The sequence below is a fragment of the Mastigoproctus giganteus genome, chromosome 5, assembly GCF_048544385.1.
Source record: "Mastigoproctus giganteus isolate SK-2022 chromosome 5, ASM4854438v1, whole genome shotgun sequence".
Lineage (NCBI taxonomy): Eukaryota > Metazoa > Arthropoda > Arachnida > Uropygi > Thelyphonidae > Mastigoproctus > Mastigoproctus giganteus.
Window position 1 is genome coordinate 70075045 of NC_143579.1, and position 21861 is coordinate 70096905.

At 36.1% G+C, this 21861-nt stretch overlaps 1 protein-coding gene across 3 annotated transcripts in view; it reads left to right on the forward strand.

The window, feature by feature from the left end:
- Positions 1-21861, forward strand: part of LOC150085473 (uncharacterized) — a 620530-nt gene that overhangs the window by 281071 nt on the left and 317598 nt on the right. For all 3 annotated transcript variants that reach the window (XM_090374054.1, XM_090374052.1, XM_090374053.1), the window contains exon 11: positions 15473-15532. In XM_090374054.1, coding sequence (XP_090230180.1) covers positions 15473-15532 — 60 coding nt within the window. The remainder of the gene's footprint in view (positions 1-15472; positions 15533-21861) is intronic.

Here is a 21861-nt window from a genome sequence, read left to right on the forward strand (position 1 = left end):
AGAATGAGCTCTGGTGTTGAGCTGGGCAGCTGAGAGCATAATGGGTCCCCCATTTTAATACTTTCAGGGCATCTACTCAACTCTTTAAACTTTCATAAGTGCCCATCAGAACACTGAGATTGGCATCTAATTTCTTTACACTCTGCACCTTGCACACACAAGACATCCTCCTTGGCTAGATCATGTCCTGTTTTAGAGAGTTGTGCAAACATTCCACAGATTGCACACTTTTTTATGCTCTGATGCATTGGAGAATATTCCCCCCCCCCCAGTTCTCTCCTGAATCACAGTACTCCTGCTACTTCCCATTGCTTTGCTGCTCTAGTCTGGGGCATAATATTGAAATTAAAGTCAGAAGATCCTTAGAATTATTATTACGATTTTCCAAAGTTAAGGCTTTGTGACTTGCACATATTTTGTGTCCTCAAGATGGAGGGTCAGATTTATAATTGTGTAAGGAGTGTCCAAATTCCTAACACTTAAAGCATTTTTGTGTGAGTACAAAGTCTAGGAAAGGATGATAAGCCCATGATTAATAAATCATATCTGTATATTTAAAATTGGATCTAATCCTACCTGAAACTTTGGTACTCGAGTTAATAGAAGTTTAGAACTAGATCCAATTGAGAAATACAGTTTACTTTCTAAATTGGCATCTTCCCAGGGATAACAAATTGAGCAACATGGTGCATTAGTGAACTGTGTTATTTGAATATAATAAAGTACTCAAACCTATGTTGGTTTAATTATATGTCTGTAATGTGACTTGCACATATTTTGTATCCATAAAGATAATAATAAGAAGGTCAGATAATAATGGTTTAAGAAATGTCCACATCCCAGACACTCAAAGCATTTTGTTCAAGGTTTCTCTGATGCATTTCCTCAAGCAAATCTTCCAACTAAGATTCCTGTCAGTATCATAAATTGTGATATTAATGCCTATTTTCTTTGGAACCTCAGAATAAAAATGAATGTCTTTAAGCTTAGTGCTGTTTTTTTTTATTTGATCAAGATCACTAGGAGTAGCCATTTCAGTTAGTATACTCTTGTTGTATAATTTTTTTTTAAATTCCTAATTTTAACCTGTTTCAATAATAGTTTTAAACTTTTGAGAATATCTGTCTTAACTGCTTTACTTGAATCAGCAGAATTATCAGATGGAACCTTTTAATGAGAAGATTCTGATGAATAACCTCTTCAGAAGACTATTTAACTACATCAGCAAAAGGGGACACTGATACATTACTGTACTGATTTCTTTCCTGTAAACCTTCAACCTAGACTTCAAATGACCTTATTATTAGTAACACCACTCTGCGTAGTTTTCAAAGCCTTCAGTCATTTGTTTCTTGACCTTGAGAACTCCATGCAACAGTGTTTATTAGTGTGAGTTCAGTTTATTTTTGAGATTATCGTGTCAGCCTTATGCAGAAAAGTGAGTAAAATGTCTTCATGCAAGTGTTTAAACAAGCTGAACTTTTTTTATTTTATTTGTGGTCCTTTAGTCGTTGTACAAGATATTACAGAATTTGTAAAAAATGTATATTGTGCTGAATTTTGAGTGAAACGCTGTGACCAAGATAAACAGTGGGCTCCACATAAGTTTGCCGAACCTGTGTTGAAGCATTTAGATTGTGGAAAAATGTTAAAAAGAAGGCTATGCAATTTACAATTCCCATGATCTGTCAGAAGCTTAGAAACCACTGTGATGACTGTTACTTTTGTTTAGTTAATGAAGAGGGATACAATGCAAAGAGTAAGAAAGGCATTGTGTATCCTAATATTCCATCTGCCATTAGACCAGTCCCACATGGAGATAACCTGCCAATTCCATGCCCTCCACTTATATTGGAGAATGTAGCAGCAGAGAATGCTGAAAGTGAAGCTTCTGAAGAAAACTGAAGTCTACAAGCCTGGAGACATTGAGTCCAGCCTTCAACTGTTTTCACAGCATGAACTCAATGATCTGGTAAGAGATTTACATTTACCAAAGGCAGAATCCATGGTTCTAGACTTAAGAAACGTGTGAAAACTTGAAGAAGTTGTTGAAAAATATTAAGCATGAAGAACTTGGTTGGTTGGTCTGTGCTGGCTTTAAAGTGGTAGGCATGTTACTTGGATATCAATCTGGCTGCACAAAAATGCCTTGCTTTTGTGTGAGTGGGACAGTCAAGTAAGTATTAAGCATTGGAATGCCAGGATCTGGCCAAGGATGGGCTGTTTGTTGCCTGGATCAAAGAACATAGTTCATAAACCACTGTCTTGGTTTGATGAAAGCTTTGTGAAATTTTTACCTCAGGAAGGTCCCTGCTTCAACTACCTCTGTACTAAATTCTCATCAATCACCCAAGAGAAGCTAAAACAAGGTATTTTTGTTGGACCTCAAATTTTCAAACTGATAGAGACCAATTTTTTTGAGGGAACTGTGAATAAAGAGGAAAAACAGGCGTGGATTAACTTTAGTTCTGTTGTTGAGAACTCTGGATCCTTGTTGTTAGGAGACAACAGGGATCCAGACTACAAGAATATAGTTGAATATATGTAACAAATTTCAAGAAGCTGGGCTGCAAAACATATGCCAAGATATATTTTTTACATTCCCACATCAACTACTTCCCAGAAAATCTAGGAAGTGTTACTGAAGAACAGGGTGAGAGGTTTCACCAAGACATTAAAGACATGAAGATGAGGCACCAGAGGAAGTGGAATGTGAACATGATGGCCATGCAACTTTAAAATCTTGAACCATTCTCCATATTCATCAAATCTAGCACCATCAGACCTTCACATATATCCTATTTTGAAAAATACTTGGTTGGCATTCATTTTCCCACCAACAGTGACGTCATTGCTGGAGGGCAAAAAGAAAAATTGTTTGCAGCTGGAATCAACACATTGCAGCATCTATGGCAAAAGTGTCCTGACTCCAACATGGACTCTGTTGAAGAGTAACATGTTACCAGACTCCTCAATTAACTGTTCTTATTCAGGCCATGAACTTTTCAGACACCACTCTTATTTAAAGATTTTTATACACAGAAGGTGATATATTTGTCATATACTATCTGGGTTGAAAACCTTGAAACACAGAAAACAAAGCAAATAAAAAAATGCATATGTACCCTGTACACATGAAAGATGTTTTATTTTATGTAAAAAAACATCTTTGATGAAAATCAAAACTTTAAATTTTTAAAATCAAACAGCTAGAATCGAAGTTATGAATGATGAAACATTTTATGCTCACACCCACTACTTATTCTATCGAATAAACATCAGTGACTGAGTTAGCATCATTTAGAAAGTGACATACTCATTTCTTCTCGCATTTTCATTACCAATTGGTTTTACTTCACTTCGAAAAATATAGTAGGTGCTGCCAAAGATGTTTTCACATCAAAAAATAAGAAAGATCCAAAATAATTTATAAACATTCTAAAATGAACCCCAAAGGGCTAAAGAGCCAAACTGACTGGTAAAATAAGAATAGAGATCTTGCTGGGGGGAGGGGGATAGCCTAAAACTAATCCACAGACAGCATTACATAAATTTTAATGCATTAGTTCAAAAACAAAACTAATTTATAAAAACATAAATAGTGAACATTACATAATAAAAATTAATATTCAGGGGTAACCTAGAAGGAGGCTATTAAAATTAAATTAAAGTTTAACAAAGTATTTTTGCAATAAGGAAACAGAATTAGGCTTAGAATGCTACCATAGTGATAACATTACAAAATCGTCTTATAAAAATAAAAATACTTGACAAGAATTAAATAAAGCAGTTGCTCAGATATTTCAGGCCATTCACAAGCCAGTCATGAAGTTAATTTAAATTTTCTTAATGATTTAGTTGGTGAAATTCCCTAAATCTGAATCAGAACTCACCAATATAATTAAGTATGAAGTACGTGCATGTGTGTGTTAACACACTGGCTAATATAGAAATTTAGCCATGAACGGTCAGTAAAGTTCAACTGACTGTAAAATAAAAACTGCTTGTTGAATTCATAATATTAAATTTGAAAAAGAAACTCACCAGACCTCAGTAAAAAAATTTGTCAAATGGAGTATAATCCAAACAAACACATGCATACTAGCCAGAATGCCACCTGCCATCTAAGGAGGATGGAAGCAGTTACAGGATACAGAAGTCAAAAGCATGGTCATTGACATGGAGGACATTTGCTTAAAGATTCAGGTCTAAGAGGACAGCTGAAATTAAGACATAGTTGAGACGGGGGGGGGATACAGTTGAGTATCAAGGAAATCATAGGCTGATGTTGTTCATGTATGCACCTCTAGCCTAGTTGTATTCCAGCAGAACTATGATGGTAAACATAGAAGTATATCTCTAAGAAGAAATCAGCATACATGTTGTGGAAAAGTAGGAGTCTTAAGCATTCAGAAATGTAAGCATTACTTAAAGTGATTGTATGTGCATCAGAGGTTATTTTTCCATTTTAACATTTCTTTTAGAGAAGTTGTTACATTTCTCTAAAAGAAAATTGCTTATTAGCAGATTTAGTCAAGTGCCAAATAGGATTGAGAAATTATTTTTGTAAAGGGCAGTCTTAACCTTATGTGGTTTGCATTGATCTCTAAATTATCAGAAATTCAGAAGTACATAGTTTGTTTACTGACATTCATTCACTTTCAGACAATGTTCATGTATCAAGGTTCTTCATCTTTACATGTTTTGTCATTTGCATCAAATAAGTATATTTTGTCCAATTTCACATCCTGAAATTTGTTGAAGGTTCAGCTTCAAGTAAAGAAAACATTAGTGAGAATCAAGAAATGGATGTGCCTTTTCTACTGATTTCCAGAAAAATCTAATGCTTTTCCCAGTCTTGTTTTAAAGTAGCATAAAGCATAATCCTGTCTTTGTTTCTCTCCCCCTCTCATTATCAATCATGCACATTTAGAAATTTATATGACATGCCGGGGGATGCCACACATCACATCAAAGGGAAAATCCATATCAGACTTACTTTATTCACTTTTCACTGTTGAAATAACAGCCAATGCCAGTGACTTATTAAGTGGAAGAAGAATAATTAACTAGAAATTACGTATGTTTAGTATTTCTGTTGCATGCCTATTATAGTGTTAATGATGGCAACATCCACCATCATAATTAATTTGCTGAACTTTATATGTATGGTGAATGTGAATGTCTTCTAATAAAGTTAACTGTTACTGAAGTTTAGTCCAGGTCAGCAGATTATTTTACAAATAGTAATAAAGAAAATAGGACAGACCTTCATGGAATTAGAATTCATCAATTGGCTGTTTCTTTTCTACCTACAAAAGGGGGATTATGTTTGAAGCATTTTGTCTGATGCATATATTGGAGAGAAAGTTTATTAAGAATATGGAATACATGCTAAGTCACAAAGTGAAATGCTTGCAAGATAGGAGAGACTTGTGTCACTTAAGCAATTCTGGAAAAGCAGTTCTTTGGTTCCTAATTACTTTGATTTAGAGATTATGTACAAAACCTCTGTGCAGGTTTATTCAGTTTTATTGGAGTGAACAATTAAAATGTGTATTGTGAATTTCAGTATTCCTTCATGTATGCTTATATTTAATTTGTGTCAGTTAATTGTGAATGAATTTGTGTACCTATTTATAGTTGATAGTGTCTTCTTTAGAGCATGTTAGGTCCCTCACGTTACTAGCACTGGCTTATTTGACATTTAGTTTCCTGTGGTTTGGTGCTATGTCCCTGTGTCCATTCAGAAGAGTCCCACTAAAGAACCTGTGTGCCTTGGAACAGGGAACTAATGCTTTAATTGTGTTGTTGACATTCATAGTACTTGTTCTAGGTCATTAGTTTTAAGTAGACACCTATTCTGTGCATCCTCACCCTGAAAGGCTTTTTCCGTACTTTACACTTATTGTCCTGATACCTCCAAGGACAGCTCTGCACAAGTAGTAGCAGTGTCAAGATTGTAAAAACCCAAGGAAGTTTGAACATGGAAAATCAGTCCTCTTGCATAAAGCAGTTGTTACAACTTCCCCAACTGATACAGGTGTTGGGATTAACAAGTCCGCTGCATATAAGCATTTAACAGTAAATTCAATGCATATAAGCATTCAACAGTAATCTGAGTTCTGTGCCATAAGCAGTCATTTAAAAACAGTAAATATACTGGTGGCATAAAAGTAAAGACAGGAAATGAGCTACTCGAGTCTTGGCACACTGATTCAATTCTTGGCTATTATCATCAATGATTCATTTTTATTTATAGCCCGGTGCACTTTTTTTTTTTACATTTTCTGAAGTTAATTTACGTACATAGAATAAACTTTTGATAAAATTTTGAGCTTTGCTCTGATTTACAGCAATCAGCTCAGAAGTAAATGTTCAATTTTAGCTATGAATTCTAGACTTCTCCATTTCTACCATTATTTATGAGTTTTCAGAATGTTGTTATTTTTTAACATTCTGAAAATTATAGCAGATTGAATGTACCACTCAAATATAATTTTCTACACTCCCTCCTTTTCAGCTGTTCTGTTCCCCCACCTTCACTACCAGCTGTCTTGTTGTATCTGCTAAAAACACTAGTTTAGTTTCTGTAGAGTTCCCTAGAATTTTTTTTTCCCCAGATATTGCCTCTAACTGAATACAATGAATACAATACTTCAAATATTCAAGTCACATTGTCTTACTAAAACACCATGCCCTTCTGAGCTTCTCTTCTCAAATTACAAAGTTTAACATTTATCACATCCTGTTGACATCTTTCAGACCATATTTGGAATTGGTCCAGTGCAAGGAAGCAAAGCTGATAAACCTATGTAGTATCAGCAAAAAAGAAAGATACATTTTTATCCACCCACTTCATTTGTCCATTCCTTCTAAATAATAATATATTCAGTCCTTGTTCAGTCTTTTAAATTTATTTAAACTACTTACTTCCACACCTCTCAAAATTTTATTCTTGTACTCTTACTTTCTGGTTGAAGGCAAATTTTCACACATCTATTCAGAAACCATCCTTTTTAAATTTATGTTCCCTTCTGTGTATGTTGTCTGAGGAAGAGTGGAAATGCCATCATTATTTAGTTTACTTAAAGCCTATATATAGGTTAGATCACCACACAGATGTTTAGTTTCCAAACACTGCAATTTACATAATTTTAGTTTTTTTTTCTTGAATATCCTTTTTAACAGATTTGTGCACTTCCTAAAATTAGGTTTCCAAACCAGTATTCCAGTTGTGGCTGAACTGTTGCTTTATACAACGGGAAGTTACATCTTTGGCTTTGTTGGCAGTGTTCCTGTATATCATCAAAAGAACCCCTATGAGCTGTTCTAGATTCCTGTCTGCATTGCTCAGAGAACTTTATGTTAGACTATACAATTATCCCTAGGTCTTTTTTCCTTATCAGCTATCTTGAATTTGCTATCCAAATTGTATGCTAATCTGGGATTCATGCTACTGAAATGCAGTCCTTGCAATTATCATGATAAATTATAGACAGTATAATGCCTTAGTTTCAAGGCAGCATTTTGAATAAGTATAGTGTGGTTCTGGTTATTAATCCCTCCCAATCTTCAAGTAATCAGCAAATAATAAAGAATTACAAATATAAAATTATATATTAAAGAGAGGGGATATACTAAACATAAAGCTGGCAGACTTAAAGTCGCCAATAATTTATAATTTTTCAATCTTGAGGTCAGAAAAAGGAAACTGAGTGCTAGAAGGAAGGCTAAGCTAAGTTACTAATGCAGTTGTTAATTAAGTGTAATAACTTGTTCCAAGATGAATAAGTTATTTCCCTTAAAGTTTAAAGCATTTCTGTCTAACAGTCTAACTTTTCTCAGAAATGAATGTTCTTACTGGATTCTGTGTTAAATTTTGAGGTTTTATGTGGTTTTTTGTGTTCTAGTTGTTATAGAAGTTATGTACAGATGTCCAGAAAAAGGGCATCTTTTATATTTAGTTCTTTTGTTTTAGCTATCTCAAGTTTAATTAAAATTGAACGAATAGAAATGCAACAATTTTATTTTTTTATTTTTTCATAGATATATTGAGTTTTATACAGTAAAACCCCACTATTCGCGGGGGTTACGTTCCTGAGAAATGTCGCGAATACTGAGTTATGGCTCCCATAGTAATAAAGGGGTTCCTTTCCACAGTATGAAATATATAAGAAAAACTAGTCTAAAATTTTGTCTATGTATGTATTATGTGTACCTTCATAATATGACTATGTACATAGATAGTACATAGTGAAATGCAAGCATAAGGCTTCGAAATGAAAATAAGAAACAATTTAATATTAAATGTAATATTTATTAGAAATTTCAAACAAATCTTTCAAACCAGCGCCTTTGCTAGCAAAAAAACGTATCCTGCCAGTGCTATCACCAGTTTCGCTAAAGTGTTGATAAAGGAGTTTTGCCTTTTCACCAATGATGAGTGAACTTAACGGAATTTTATTTTGAGTTCGGTCTTCTATCCATAGATTTAAAGCTTTTTTCATTTTTTCAAATTAAACATCACGAGTTACAGAGCAAATTTTTGAAGCAATTAGCGCGTTTTCACGGACACTACGGCGGATTTTTTCTTCCGATTTTTTGATTGATCGTACCGTTGACTCATTGATTTTATAATGTTTTGCCACTGAGGAGACACTTTCACCATTAGAAATTTTATCTAATAACTCAATTTTATTCGCTAATGTCATCACCTTCTTTGATATTTTCACATTTCTCTTGTTATTCGTAGCCATATTTTTGTAGGGGTTAGAAAGAACTTGTCCACAATAAAGTCACTTTCTTCCGTTAACACACTCGAAAAAGTCTATTTTACACTGCAAAAGGGTAGATTTATCATTTTTGTAAGCATATCAATTTATAATTTGATAAATTTATTCCATTTATAAGCATATAAATTAAAAGCAAACGACGAAACCTTCCATAACAAGCGCATAACACATACCGAACAAGGATTAGCGAGAAACATCCACGCTCGCGATTTTACCATCCCTCTCCCCCCCACCCACTGAGCGCTGTTCTGACAGGGAAAGATAATTTTAGCCACGCCCATGTTTTTTTATGGCGGAAAATATTCAAGGCGCTTTAAAATTCACATTTTTTTAGGTTTCATTTTATATTAAATTGGCGATCGCGAATATGCGAAACCGCGAATATAGATACCGCGAATAGCGGGGGTTTACTGTATATATATATATAAATGGATGTGTATTTTGATTGTTCAGTCACTATCCAAGAAGGAAGAATCAGATCAATATTAATTATCAGCATATATTCTGCAAACCATTTGGAGAAGTTTTGAGTCCAATTCTAATCCTGTTTCCTCCTACAGAAACAGTGTTATAAATTTGGAACAGCAATCTTTTCATTCAAAGCTGATTTAGAATATCCGTAGGGATCTTTGTACCAAATTTCATGTCAGTATGTTAACTCATCCCCCAAGAGGTTACTGCTATTCATATTCCACATCACAATTGCCATCATGTGAACATCACATGATGAAGTGTTGGTAAAAATTTCTTGAGGACAATATAGAAGTTCTTAAATTCAGAGGTCTTTGTCTGAGGTTTGGTTCTAGACAATCTTCCAGTGATAATAGCTAAAGCTGCCACTTGGAAATTTAAAATGCTGATGGAAATGTAGAGTATTCAAAGTATTTTATTATTTTCTGCGGGCTCCAGGGTTCCCCCTATCCACCGCTGAAGAGTAACTGTACATTATTTACAATTTGTGGCTTTGCAAAACATCTTGATCCACCAACTTTACAGGAATGATTACAACCAATAAGTCTCTTGCCTGAGACCAATGTAGTATAGTCACACATTTGACTATATGCACCTCTGTAGCCAGGTGGGCAGGAGCGGCAGTGCGTAGCACACCAAATACGGAGGATGCGGAAAGGTCAGGGAATGACCACTGCATATCCACGAAGCAATATGGCCTTAGTTGCTAATGCTCCTAAAACCCCACTACTACAACAACAATAACATTTGACTATATATCCATAACACTTGAAACTCAGTTATTACAATATGTTGATGGCACCAATTTCTACATTAACCTTCACAACTTATACAGCCATACAGATAGTTAAAACTTACCAGTTTGGTTACAATGAGGGCAGACATATATCTTACAATTTATGGAATTTAAGATTTTCAATTTATACAATTTAAGATTTACAATTTATGCACCTTATTAGAGGCCGAAGTCCCAGGACACTGCCCACCCAACAGTGAACCTGGCACATTGACTTATATATACTTAATGCTAATATTACCATCTGGCAATAAATACAAATAAATTTCCTCATCAGAGGTTCTATAACAATACGATTAATACCAAGGCAATATATACAGTGGTAGTACACTTATTACATAATATTCTGTCGACAGGTCCTTTCCTTCTGCGGAAAGCCTTGTCAGCAAAGTTAGCCAGTGCCTGATAATTTTCCTTACATTCTAAAAACTTGGTGAAGTTATTTACATCATAAACTTCGGTCAATGTCTGAAGTTTAAATCGAATATCTACATAATATTGACATTCTAAGATTACATGTTGGACTGTCTCCTCTGAGACACATTTACATAGAGGAGATGCAGCCAAACCTAGAGTAAATAACTTTGAGTTTAGGCTGCCATGCCCGGATAATAGGAAAGTTAGGTGAAGACCTGGGTTAAACCAGGGCCAATGTTTTTTGTCAAATTCAGAAACTTGAGGTATAAAAAAGGTAGTAATTTGTCCAGTGTTGGCATTAGTCCATTCGTTTTGCCATTCCTGGAGGAACTGGTTTCTTAATCTAGTGTTGTCGTCTTTCACTGGCATGTCCAGGTTAACAGAAAATTGGTTGAACTGTGCTGCAATACCCTTCCTTCTACAATACTGAAAGTAATTGTACTGCACTTCGTATTTAATTGGCAGTTTGCTGTTGATTACCTGAAATCGTGCGACAAGCTCTTGAAGTTGCAATCAGGAAGAAGCGCTGGGCTTGAGTCAAGATTTTTTCCACCATGATTCTGCGTATACTGGGGCCTCAAGTGTCCGCAGCATAGCAGACAATAGGAATAAATATGCATTTGTAGTTCAGCTTTGAGAGTGGAGGGTTTTAGACCCCAAGAACCTTTGGTAATTCTGATTATTTTACCTGTCAAAGTCTTGATTTTGCTTAATACATATTTAGCATGGGTAATGAATTGAAGTTTGTTATCTAATATAATTCCTAGGTATTTGTGCGAGTTAACTAATTTTATTAATTGTTCTTTAATCTTAATACTTGGAGGTCTATTTGGGTCTAATTTTCCTTTGAGAAGAATTTTTGTTTTGGGAACAGAAATAGTTAATTTATGTGTACTACACCACTCATCTAGGTCTGATAGGATTTCATTAGCACGGATTTCAAGTTGTAGTCTGGAGTTTCCAGAAACAAGGATAATTAAATCATCTGCGTAAGTGATCTTAGTAGTGCAATTATGTTCGGTAGCCAGCTACCCATCAAGGACCACGTTCCAGGATGGAAATGTAGAGGAATGGTTAGATGTTGATGACACTAAGCAATACTAGTTGATAGATGATGTACTGCACTAGGTTATGATTCAATGCAGTACATCAGCAAATCTTATGAGGCTAATAAAAGGCATCATAGCAAATTCCAATATTCCTCGCATTTCAGGGGCACAGGTTAAAACAATTTTTGCCTGACCGACTGTTATATAGTCTCTCAGATAGAACTAGATGGCATATGGATCAGCTGATGTATAATCTTGCTGCTTCTGCTCTGCCAGTAATTGGAGGAAGTTCAAAGTGTGTGGGGGGGGGGCATATACACAGCCAGTCAAACTAAAGAAACAACTTTTCTGGGAAAAGAACTAAACTTCCAAAAAACTTCTTAATCATTTCATAAATATTAAGAATTTATAATTCCAGTTATAATTAGAGTGTCCAAAATCACTCAGAACTTTTGGATTTTCTTTCCTTGAAACTCAGCTTTTCCTAAAATTTTCTAACAGTGAATTAATTTTTATTGTTGATTTCAAAATTTTCACAAGTTTCACAACCCCCTACTGGAGTCAGTTTTATATTTGAACAGATCTATGTGATTAAGATGCTAAGGCCTATGCCCTTGCACAATTTGTTAGTGTACCTACCAGAATAACAGACAGTCCTAATTATAAACCTAATGTTCTTGATTTTTTCCTCACTGTATCTCAGACCACATCTTAGTGATGATAGCCACTCTAATGGAGCCTCTGTTGCATGGCCTTTCACAGCCTCTTGTCATTTGGCGTTACAAGAATGTAAAATGGTATGATCTGCATTATTTCTATTCCTGTTTTTTATTTCTGATTTCCATTCTTAAAATAATTATGTTAATTCAGTGTTACTTTAAATTGTGTCTCTCTTTGGTAATCTGCTTTACTGCATATACCTTGGGAAAAAAAAAAAGAAGTCGAACCAGTAAGTTAGGTTTTGAAAACCACTATTTCAGTGTGATAAAATAAAAATGTATGAAGCATATGAAGGAATTACTAAAGGACAAAAAAGATAAGTCATAGCTTTCTACCGCTATTGCAATGAGATAAAATAAAAATATGTATAAATGAATTACCAAAGAATGGGGAAGCTAACTCATAGTTTTTGCCAGTCTGCATATAAGTGAAAATTGTGAGTGGAAGCTTCCAGTTAATTCAAAACATATTCAAATTTGACTGCTGCAGGGATCAATTTAATGGGTCCCTAGAAGAAAATAAGTTTAACTGATTGTCTAATGGTCAGAGAACTGTATATAAATACAACCAAGTGGAAATATGTTAAAACTTTAAAAGTTATCAGAGAGCTTAAAAATTACCAGGGAGCATTTCCAAATGCTCTCTGATAATTTTTTTTTAATCAAATCATAGGAGAAAGAAAAAGAGAAGACAAAGGGCAAGCAGTCTTACCTCTTCAGAGGAGGAATCCCACAAGGGCCTGTTGATTACCAAACCCATACAGGATTTGAAGCAAAATGAATTACATAAACGCTTTGGTCTCAATGTTATTTCCATACCTGGAACTGAAAAATAAATCACCAACTAGCTTTAGCATAGGCACATGATGCAAGAAAGCAAGCTTATATAGCATCAGCCAAAAAAAAAACAACTCTTATTTCACACATCCACTCGCTCCAAATGTTTGTCAAGTTCTGCCATGAATCTATTTAATCTATCAACTTCTACAATGACAGATGGAAGTTTGTTCCACCAATCAACCACCCGCTGGCTAAAGGCAAACTTTCGCACATCTATCCTACGACCGTCTTTCCTCAATTTGAATTTATGCCATCTCAGGCGATTACTCTGAGCAAGAGGAAGAATCCCATCCGCATTGAGCATGCTCAAACCATTCAAGGCTTTATACACCTCAATCAGATCACCTCACAGGTGCCTAGTCTCCAGACACTGTAATTTGCAAAACTTAAGCCTTTCTTCGTAAGAGCAATCCTTTGTTCCATTCACTAATCTTGTTGCCCTTCTCTGTACTCATTCCAACAGCTCTACATCCTTCTTAAAATGAGGCCCCCAGACCTGTATACAGTACTCAAGTAGTGGCCTGACCATTGCGTTATACAAGGAGATAACCACCTCCTTATCCCTGCTAGAAAAATTCCTGTATATCATTGACAAGACACCATGAGCTACTCTTGCAGACCATTTGCACTGCTCAGAAAACTTCATATCTGCCTGCACAATTACCCCGAGGTCCTTTTCATTCTCTATCACTGTCAGTGTGGTACCACAGAGTTGATATGTTACTCTGGGATTACTACTTCCCATATGTAGTACTTTACATTTATCAACGTTCAACTTCATTTGCCACCTCTCAGCCCATCTGCTCAACTTTTCTAGATTCTGTTGCAGCAGTGTACTGTCATTAGTGTCATTAACAACCCTGCCAACCTTCGTATCGTCTGCAGACTTGGACATTAAGCCTGATATACCATCATCAATATCATTTATAAATATAGAACACAACAATGGACCCAACACTGAACCCTGAGGGACTTCACTAATATTAGTCCACGAAGAGCAGTGTCCATTGATTACTACTCTGTCTTCTCCCACTCAACCATCCCTTTATCCATAGCAGCAGTTTGCCTCCAATGGCACACTGCTCCAATTTGTGTAGCAGTCTTCCATGTGCAACAGTATCAAAAGCCTTTCTAAGATCCAAGTATATGATATCAAAGTTATTCTTTGCATCTAGTTCCTTTGTGATTACATCATAGTATCCAATCAAATTAGCCAGACAAGACCTCCCCCTTAACAAACCCATGCTGTGTCCGAGCTATAACTGAAGTCTTGTCTAGATGATCCTGCAATGCTTCTTTAACCAGTGCCTCCATTAATTTCCCTGGAACAGAAATTAAACTAACTGGTCTGTAATTACCTGTGTCTCCCTTTGATTCTCCTTTGTGGATTGGGGTCACATTTGCACATCTCCAGTCCATGGGTACCTCCCCTGAGTCCAGGGAAGCTCTCATAATTATGGCTAAGGGTTTGCTTACTTCCTTTGCCACCTCCTTTAATATATAACTGGATAGATTCCATCCACCCCAGGTGCCTTTCTTGTGTTTATCTTCAACAATTTCTCCTCCACTTTACTCTTAGTTATTACAAGATTATCTAGCTTACTGCCAGAGTTGAATACACCTCTGGCATTCCCCTCACTGAATAACTCCTCATGTGTGAATGTCGATGCAAAATATTCATTTAGTTTGTTAGTTACCTGAGCAACCTAACTTACTGTTTAACCAGAAGCAGATTGTAGGAGGGATGAGTGGGTGTATTTATTTTGAACTGTTGCAACTGACTCAGATTATCATTACCAGATAATATGATTTTTATTGCTTGTTTTAAGAATTAATCACAAAAACTTGCATTTGTGAAGTGAAAACTTAAAATTATACCTAAATCCATGCTGTTGGAATGTCTCAGGAAAACATTGGATATTTTAATTGAAAATTATGCCTCATCACCATACCTTCTGGATCTTACTCTATCCAAGTACCATTTATTCAGAACTCTTTAACACTTGGAGGAAAGAGGTATAGATTTAGTGATTTCTTGCTTCAAACCCTGTTAAATTTTTACCATCCCAGTGTTAAAATTTGATGAAAAGATGAGACTTAGTGATAGAGAATGGGGAAGGGAAAATGATATTCTTGAAGAACATTATCTTTAAGGCTTTGTTGTTTCAAAGGGTAATACACTGTATAAATATGATGTAACTTTTTTTTTTCCCTGCTTGATAAAGTAATCTTATCATTATGATTTCCATCAACTCAAAAAGACAACTAAATAAAAAAATAATTAATAAATTAATTTGAAATTCCAGTTGTATTTGATATTTTTCTGTAGCATGGCATTTAATAACAAATTTTATTTTTTTTTTTTTTTTTTTTTTTTATTTGTAGAGGAGACCACATCAACTTGTATGGGCAAAACTAAAGGGATTCCCATTTTGGCCAGCAAAGGTAGATATTTTTAAGGCAATGAGCAAAATTATACAAAATAGTATTTGGAAACTTTTTAGAGTCTGAGTACTCTATCTTTCAAGTTATATTTCTTCCAAATAGGCTTCATTTTCCAAATTAAATTTTTAGGTGAAAGCGATAAAGAGGTCGTCTTCCATATTCTGCATCATAAAGATAATACTCCTGTCATTTATCCATGAATAATTTGCACAATTTAAGCCTTTAAATTGATTTCATATCCATATTAATTAATATTATATTTACATGATGTTATTTATGACATTTAAATGACTCTTTCAAACAAACTGTTTTTGGTCATTTACTTCTTGGCAAATTGCAAATCTTTTCAGTAAACTGATTCACATACTGGCAAAAAAAAAGTACGAACCTTTGTATTAAGGAAGTCAGACAGAAGAAATGCAAATAAATGCAAAGAACACTGTACTATGATGTGAGGTAATGAAGTGTTGCCTCGTTGAGTATAAAGATTGCAAAGGCTTTTCAACTGAAGTAATCTGAAGCCAGAATGGGGAAAATGCATGATCTTTCAAACTTTGAAAAAGGTCTTATCGTGGGTGCATGTTTAGCAGGAGCCACAATTCAAGAAATGAAAGATATAACTGGTTTCTCAAATGCATTCATCTCAAAGGTCTTTAATGACTTGAAAGCAAGCAGTTCTTCCACATCTCAAAGGTATAAATGTGGCAGAAAAACAATCAGGACTGGCACAATTGGTGATGTGCAATTGAGGCACTTGCCACATGCACTGCCTAAAATAGGCACTGCTGCATATATATCCGTGTTAAGATACAATATATGAATTAGGTGCCTTTACAAGATTTTGTCTCAGGCACCACAAACACTAGCACCATCCCCGAAAACAATACTTCAAGAACGAAGTCATTGTACTCTGAGGAGGCCTTTACAGAAAAATATGACAACCAGTGTGCAGCAAATAACATCTGAATTCAGCCAGGCCCAGAACTGCCCTATTTCAACCTGTACTATGCACAGGAAATTGGGTTTTGGCAGTTGCCTACCTATTTGGAAGCCACTTGTTTCAGAGAAAAACAGAAAAAAATTGCTTGCATTAGTGCCAAGAACATCATGATTGCACAGTGGAACAGCAGAAGAAACTCATCACAAATCATGATACACCTTCTTTTGTTTCTTTTGCACTGATGGTAGGAAAAGAGAGTGTGGCAAGAACCTTACAAAGTGAAGAACCCTTCTTGCCTTGTTAAGACAACCCAAGCATCTGGAGGTGGTATCATGGTATGAGGAATGTTTTGTTGACATGTACTGGGTCTGTTGATACTGGTGGAAGGTCAAATGTCATCCAGGGTGTGCCTGAATTTTGTATCAGATCTACTGCACCCTGTAATGTTACACTTTCATCCATTAATGTCATCCATAAAGTGGTGATGGCCACTTTATGAATGACATGGTTTGGAGAACATAACATGTTTCCACCATATTCTCTGGCCCCCATTCATGTGATATCAATCCTATTGAAAATGTGTAGGATATGCTGGAGAGAGCTATTCGGCAACAAAATCCTCTTCCTTCAATTTTGTCACAACTAAACAGTATTAGAGAGATTTTTCTGGAAGTATTTGTTACATTTAGACCAAAATGCAATAAAACACCTTATATAATCCATAATGTGCTGTATACTTGCTGTTATTTGAAATAAAGGCAGCCCGATTTGATGCTGAATAAGGTTCATAATTTTTTGGCCAGTGTGTATATATGGCCTGCCCTGTATATCTGTGTGAGCAAGCAAGAAGTTTTTGACACATCTTAACTTCAGCATGAACATAGTCCATGAGACTCAAGTCCCATGGACTATGAGACTTGAGTCTGTGTATGTTCATGATACAACCAAGGAAGGTAGTACTTCAATAATTATGCATGGAATTCTCTTATAAAGTTCATTCTGGCTGCCTTGGTTTTGAGTATAAGTTAATGACATATTTTTTACCATAATTCACCTGTGACATTAATCAAGCTGATGCTTTTTGTCTGAGTAATTTGTATTGCATGGTTTTTTAGGCATTATCACATACTGATGACTTTTCAATGAGGTAATATAAGAGAATGTTGAGTGCCAGTCTGCTTCTTATTTCTTCTTCTTCTTCTTCTTCTTCTTGAGGTGACATCTATTACAAGGCTGTTGTAAGAGATGGCAAATACCATGTTTCTTTATCCCTGGTATCGGACTTAGCAGTTAAAGTTCTGTAGAGACCTCATATATTCCTTTTGGTTTCCAAGACAAACTAATTGAGTTTTATAAAGTTCCCGTGATCTAGTGGGCTCTTCCTCCCTGTGGTGGGGCTTGGTGGATAGAGGTTAATCCCCTAGCCTCCAGCTGTGGAAGCTGACCATCAAATTATTTGGTTCATTAGTTCACTAAGTTGCATTTAACCACTACTGCAACATAAATTCATGTTTACAATTATTTCATATATGAATTGAATTGTTACAGAAGATGCACTGTTCAGAGGTTACCACTGTTATACAAGTAAATTGATGTAGAGACTTCATGAAAGGAAAATTTATTAGTCATGGAACACTGAACATTTGAAATGTCCTGTATCGACATGCAGTAACTTGAAAAGCTGTGAGGGAGTAGGGTATGTAACGTGATGAAGGTTCTTATGACACTAAGAACCCCATCTAATTACAATTTCTAGAACCAATTGTAGTACCATGGGTAAAGTGTCTGCTTTAAAAACTCTAATTAACATAATTTGAAATGTTGCTGAAATCAGAAAATATCAACAATAGAAATTCCAGAAATGTTGTGCAGTTCACTGACCATGCACAGATTTCAAGATGTATAATGTATCAACTAATATTATAGGCTTGAAAGATGGGAAGAAGGTGGAAGAGGGATAAAGAAGCGACAAGAGACTATTCAACATTTGTAAGTTGTTGTGATAAAATTATCATGCTGGTATGTATGTGATTAGGACTAGGAAGGTGAAAAAGAAGAGAAGGAGTGTGTTATACTAGGCAGCTTTTAAGAGTATGGCCAATTTCAGTGGGTAAAGGTGGAAAAATCTATTTCAAAAGTACATGAGCAAAAGGAACGAATACACAAGAATTATAATCTACACACAACACTGTACTATGCTGAAATGACCTTGAATCCTTGAAATCCTTCACATGCTTTTGATTTTCTGGATCTGTGGATTAAAAAGTCAGAAGGTAAATGATAGAATAAAATTAAAACATATGATGGAATAAAGAAGAAGTTCATCTGCTGGGGAGTATGTCTTGTTGGGAATCATAAGACACTGGAGAGTTGAGAAGCTGTGGTTGTATACCATGCAAACTAACTTACCCAGAAAAGGATGAAGACAAAAAATGACATGTGGGCTGTGAACTTCTCTTCTAGTGATCATCACTGCATAGCTTTCTTTAATGAAAAATTAATCAGAAATGAGACCAGCAGAATGCACAATTTATAGGGGGAAAAAGTTATTAAAAATTATCCATTACAAAAATTGACCTGGATATTCCAAAATAACTGAAACGAAGATAATACTGAATACTAAGTTTCAGGAGAAAAAAAAATTTAAAAGATTTTCTTGTGGGGAGAAAAAAATCAAACTTCAAGAAGAAAAGAAAATTTCTGCTGATTGAAGATTCAACTAAAGCTAAAATAAAGCTTTCTCTAGGTAAGATTTCTGAAAAAACTTCAAACACCAGGCTGCTATACCAGTGAGCCAGTTTTGCCTCTGCTAAAAAGAGATATCACTGCGATATGTGCATGTTCGAAAGGTAACCGGAGTAAAACTCTTGAGCTGATTTTCAGCAGTGATTGCCTAACTAATTAGGTCACTGAATGTTTAAAATTTTTTATATAAGATCTGGTCTTGGTGCATTATAGCCTTAGAAGCTAATGCGCCAATAAAATTCAATCAATCAATCAATCAGCAGTGATTATTCATGCATTAAGAATTTGCAGATAAAGGAACCACTAGGTGGTAGCAATCACAGTGTACTGATGTGGGATTTACTTAAAGATGTAACTACCATCAGGGATAAGGTTTTTGCTTTTCTAAAGGTCAATACAGTGATCTCAGAGAGCTTTTAAATTCTATACGGTGGGATCAACTGATGATGTTACCAATGGTGAATTCTAAATGGAAAGAATTTAGAATTGGTGAATTCTAAATTAGAATTCACCAATGGCGAATTCTAAATGGTGAATTCTAAATGGACTTAATCTTAGTGGGTATTAGACTTTTCATACCAACTAAAAAATACTGTTCAAGGTTTAGGCCTAAATGGATGTCAGATGAATTAATGAGGCTTGTGGCAGAGAAGAGAAATGCATGGGATGCATATAAATTATCAGGCGACACAGAAGCCTACGGCAGATATAAGTTGTCTGTAATCAAGTCACAAAGGAGGTTAGACAGGCGAAGGCAGATTACGAGAAATCTTAGGCAAAGGATGCAAAGAAAACAGCAAAGAGTTCTTTACTTATGTTAAACTCTAGAAGGGGATGAATCAAATTGGTCCGCGTAACATAGCTGGTTTGACTATGAATGATCATGCTCAGGTAGCTCATAAACTGAATGAGTATTTTACATCTACATTCACACGAGGAGTTATTCAAGAAGAGGAATGCCAGAAGTTTATCAGATTCTAACAGAGAGCTAAGTGATTTTGTAATAACTGAGAGCAAAGTGGAGGAGAAATTGTTGAATTTAAATATAAGGAAGGCATCTGGAGTGGATGGACTCTATCCAGTTATAGTAAAGGCGGCAGCAAAGGAAGTAAGCAAGCGATTAGTCATAATTATGAAAACTTCGTTGGACTCAGGGAGGTCCGAATGCACTGGAGATGTGCAAATCTGTCGCAGTTCACAAAGAGGGAATCAAAGAGTGACATGGGTAATTACAGACCTGTTAGTCTAACTTCTGTTCCAGGGAAAATAATGGCGTCATGGGTTAAGGAAGTGATGCAGGATCATCTAGACAAGACTGCAGTTATAGTTCAGACACAGCATGGGTTTGTTAAGGGGGAAGAAACGGCAGTGTGCTACTGCAACAGGATCTAGATAATTTGGGCAGATGGGCTAAGAAGTGGCAACTGAAGTTTAACCTTGACAAATGCAAAGTACTGCATATGGGTAGAAGTAACCCCAGAGAAACGTACCAACTGTGTGATACTATACTTAAGGTGGTAGAAAATGAAAAAGACCTGGGAGTAATTTTGCGGTCAGATATGAAGTTTTCTGAGCAATGCAGACAGGCTGCCAGGGCAGGTCATGGGGTTTTGTCAATGATATATAGGAATTTTGCTAGAAGGGAAAAGGTTGGTTTGGTTTGGTTTTTTTTTTTTTTAGGAGCATTAGCAACCAAGGCCATATTGTTCCGGGGATATGCGGTGGTCATTCCCTGACCTTTCAGCATCCTCCGTATTTGGTGGTCACGGGCTCGAACCCCGGCCTAATCAAGAAGCATGTGCTATGCACTGCTGCTCCTGGCTATGGAGGCGGCCAGGGAAAAGGAGGTGATTGTCTCTCAGTATAAGGCAATGGTCAGGCCATGCCTTGAGTACTGCATACAGGTCTGGTAAAAAAAAAAGGTAAAGTGCAGCCATTGTCAACCCACTGCAGGATGGAAGCCTCCTCAACAATTCACGGTGAGGGAAATAGACCATAATCTGCCACGCTGGACCATTGCGGTTGGCAGATCAACTGTATTCAGCAGTCAGGGGCTTGAACCCCCGGTCTACTCAAAGAGCGTGTGCTACTGCACACCTGCTCCTGACCACTCGGCTACGGAGGCCGCCACAGGTCTGGGGGCCTCATTTTAGGAAGGATGTAGATTTGCTTGAGCGTGTACAGAGAAGGGCAACAAGATTGGTGAGGGGAATGAAGGGATCCTCTTACCAAGAGAGGCTTAAGTTCTGCAAATTGCAGTGGCTGGAGACTAGGGACCTGCACTGTGATCTGATTGAGGTGTATACGGCCTTGAATGGGTTGAGCACACTGAATTCTGATGGGATCCTTCCACTTGTTCAGATTACGAACCTAAGGGAGCATAAATTCAAATTAAGAAAAGACAGATGTAGAATAGATGTGCAGAAATTTGCCTTTATCCAGCGGGTGGTTAATTGCTGGAACAAACTTCCATCTGTTGCTGTGGAAGTTGATATGTTAAATAAATTTAAGGAGGAACTGGACAGGCATTTGGAGGGAATGGTGTGATTTTTTTTTTTTTTTTTGGCTGATGCTGCATAAGCTCATACACTTGCTTTCTTGTATCACATGCCACCACTACCACCACTACTACATTTGATCAAGA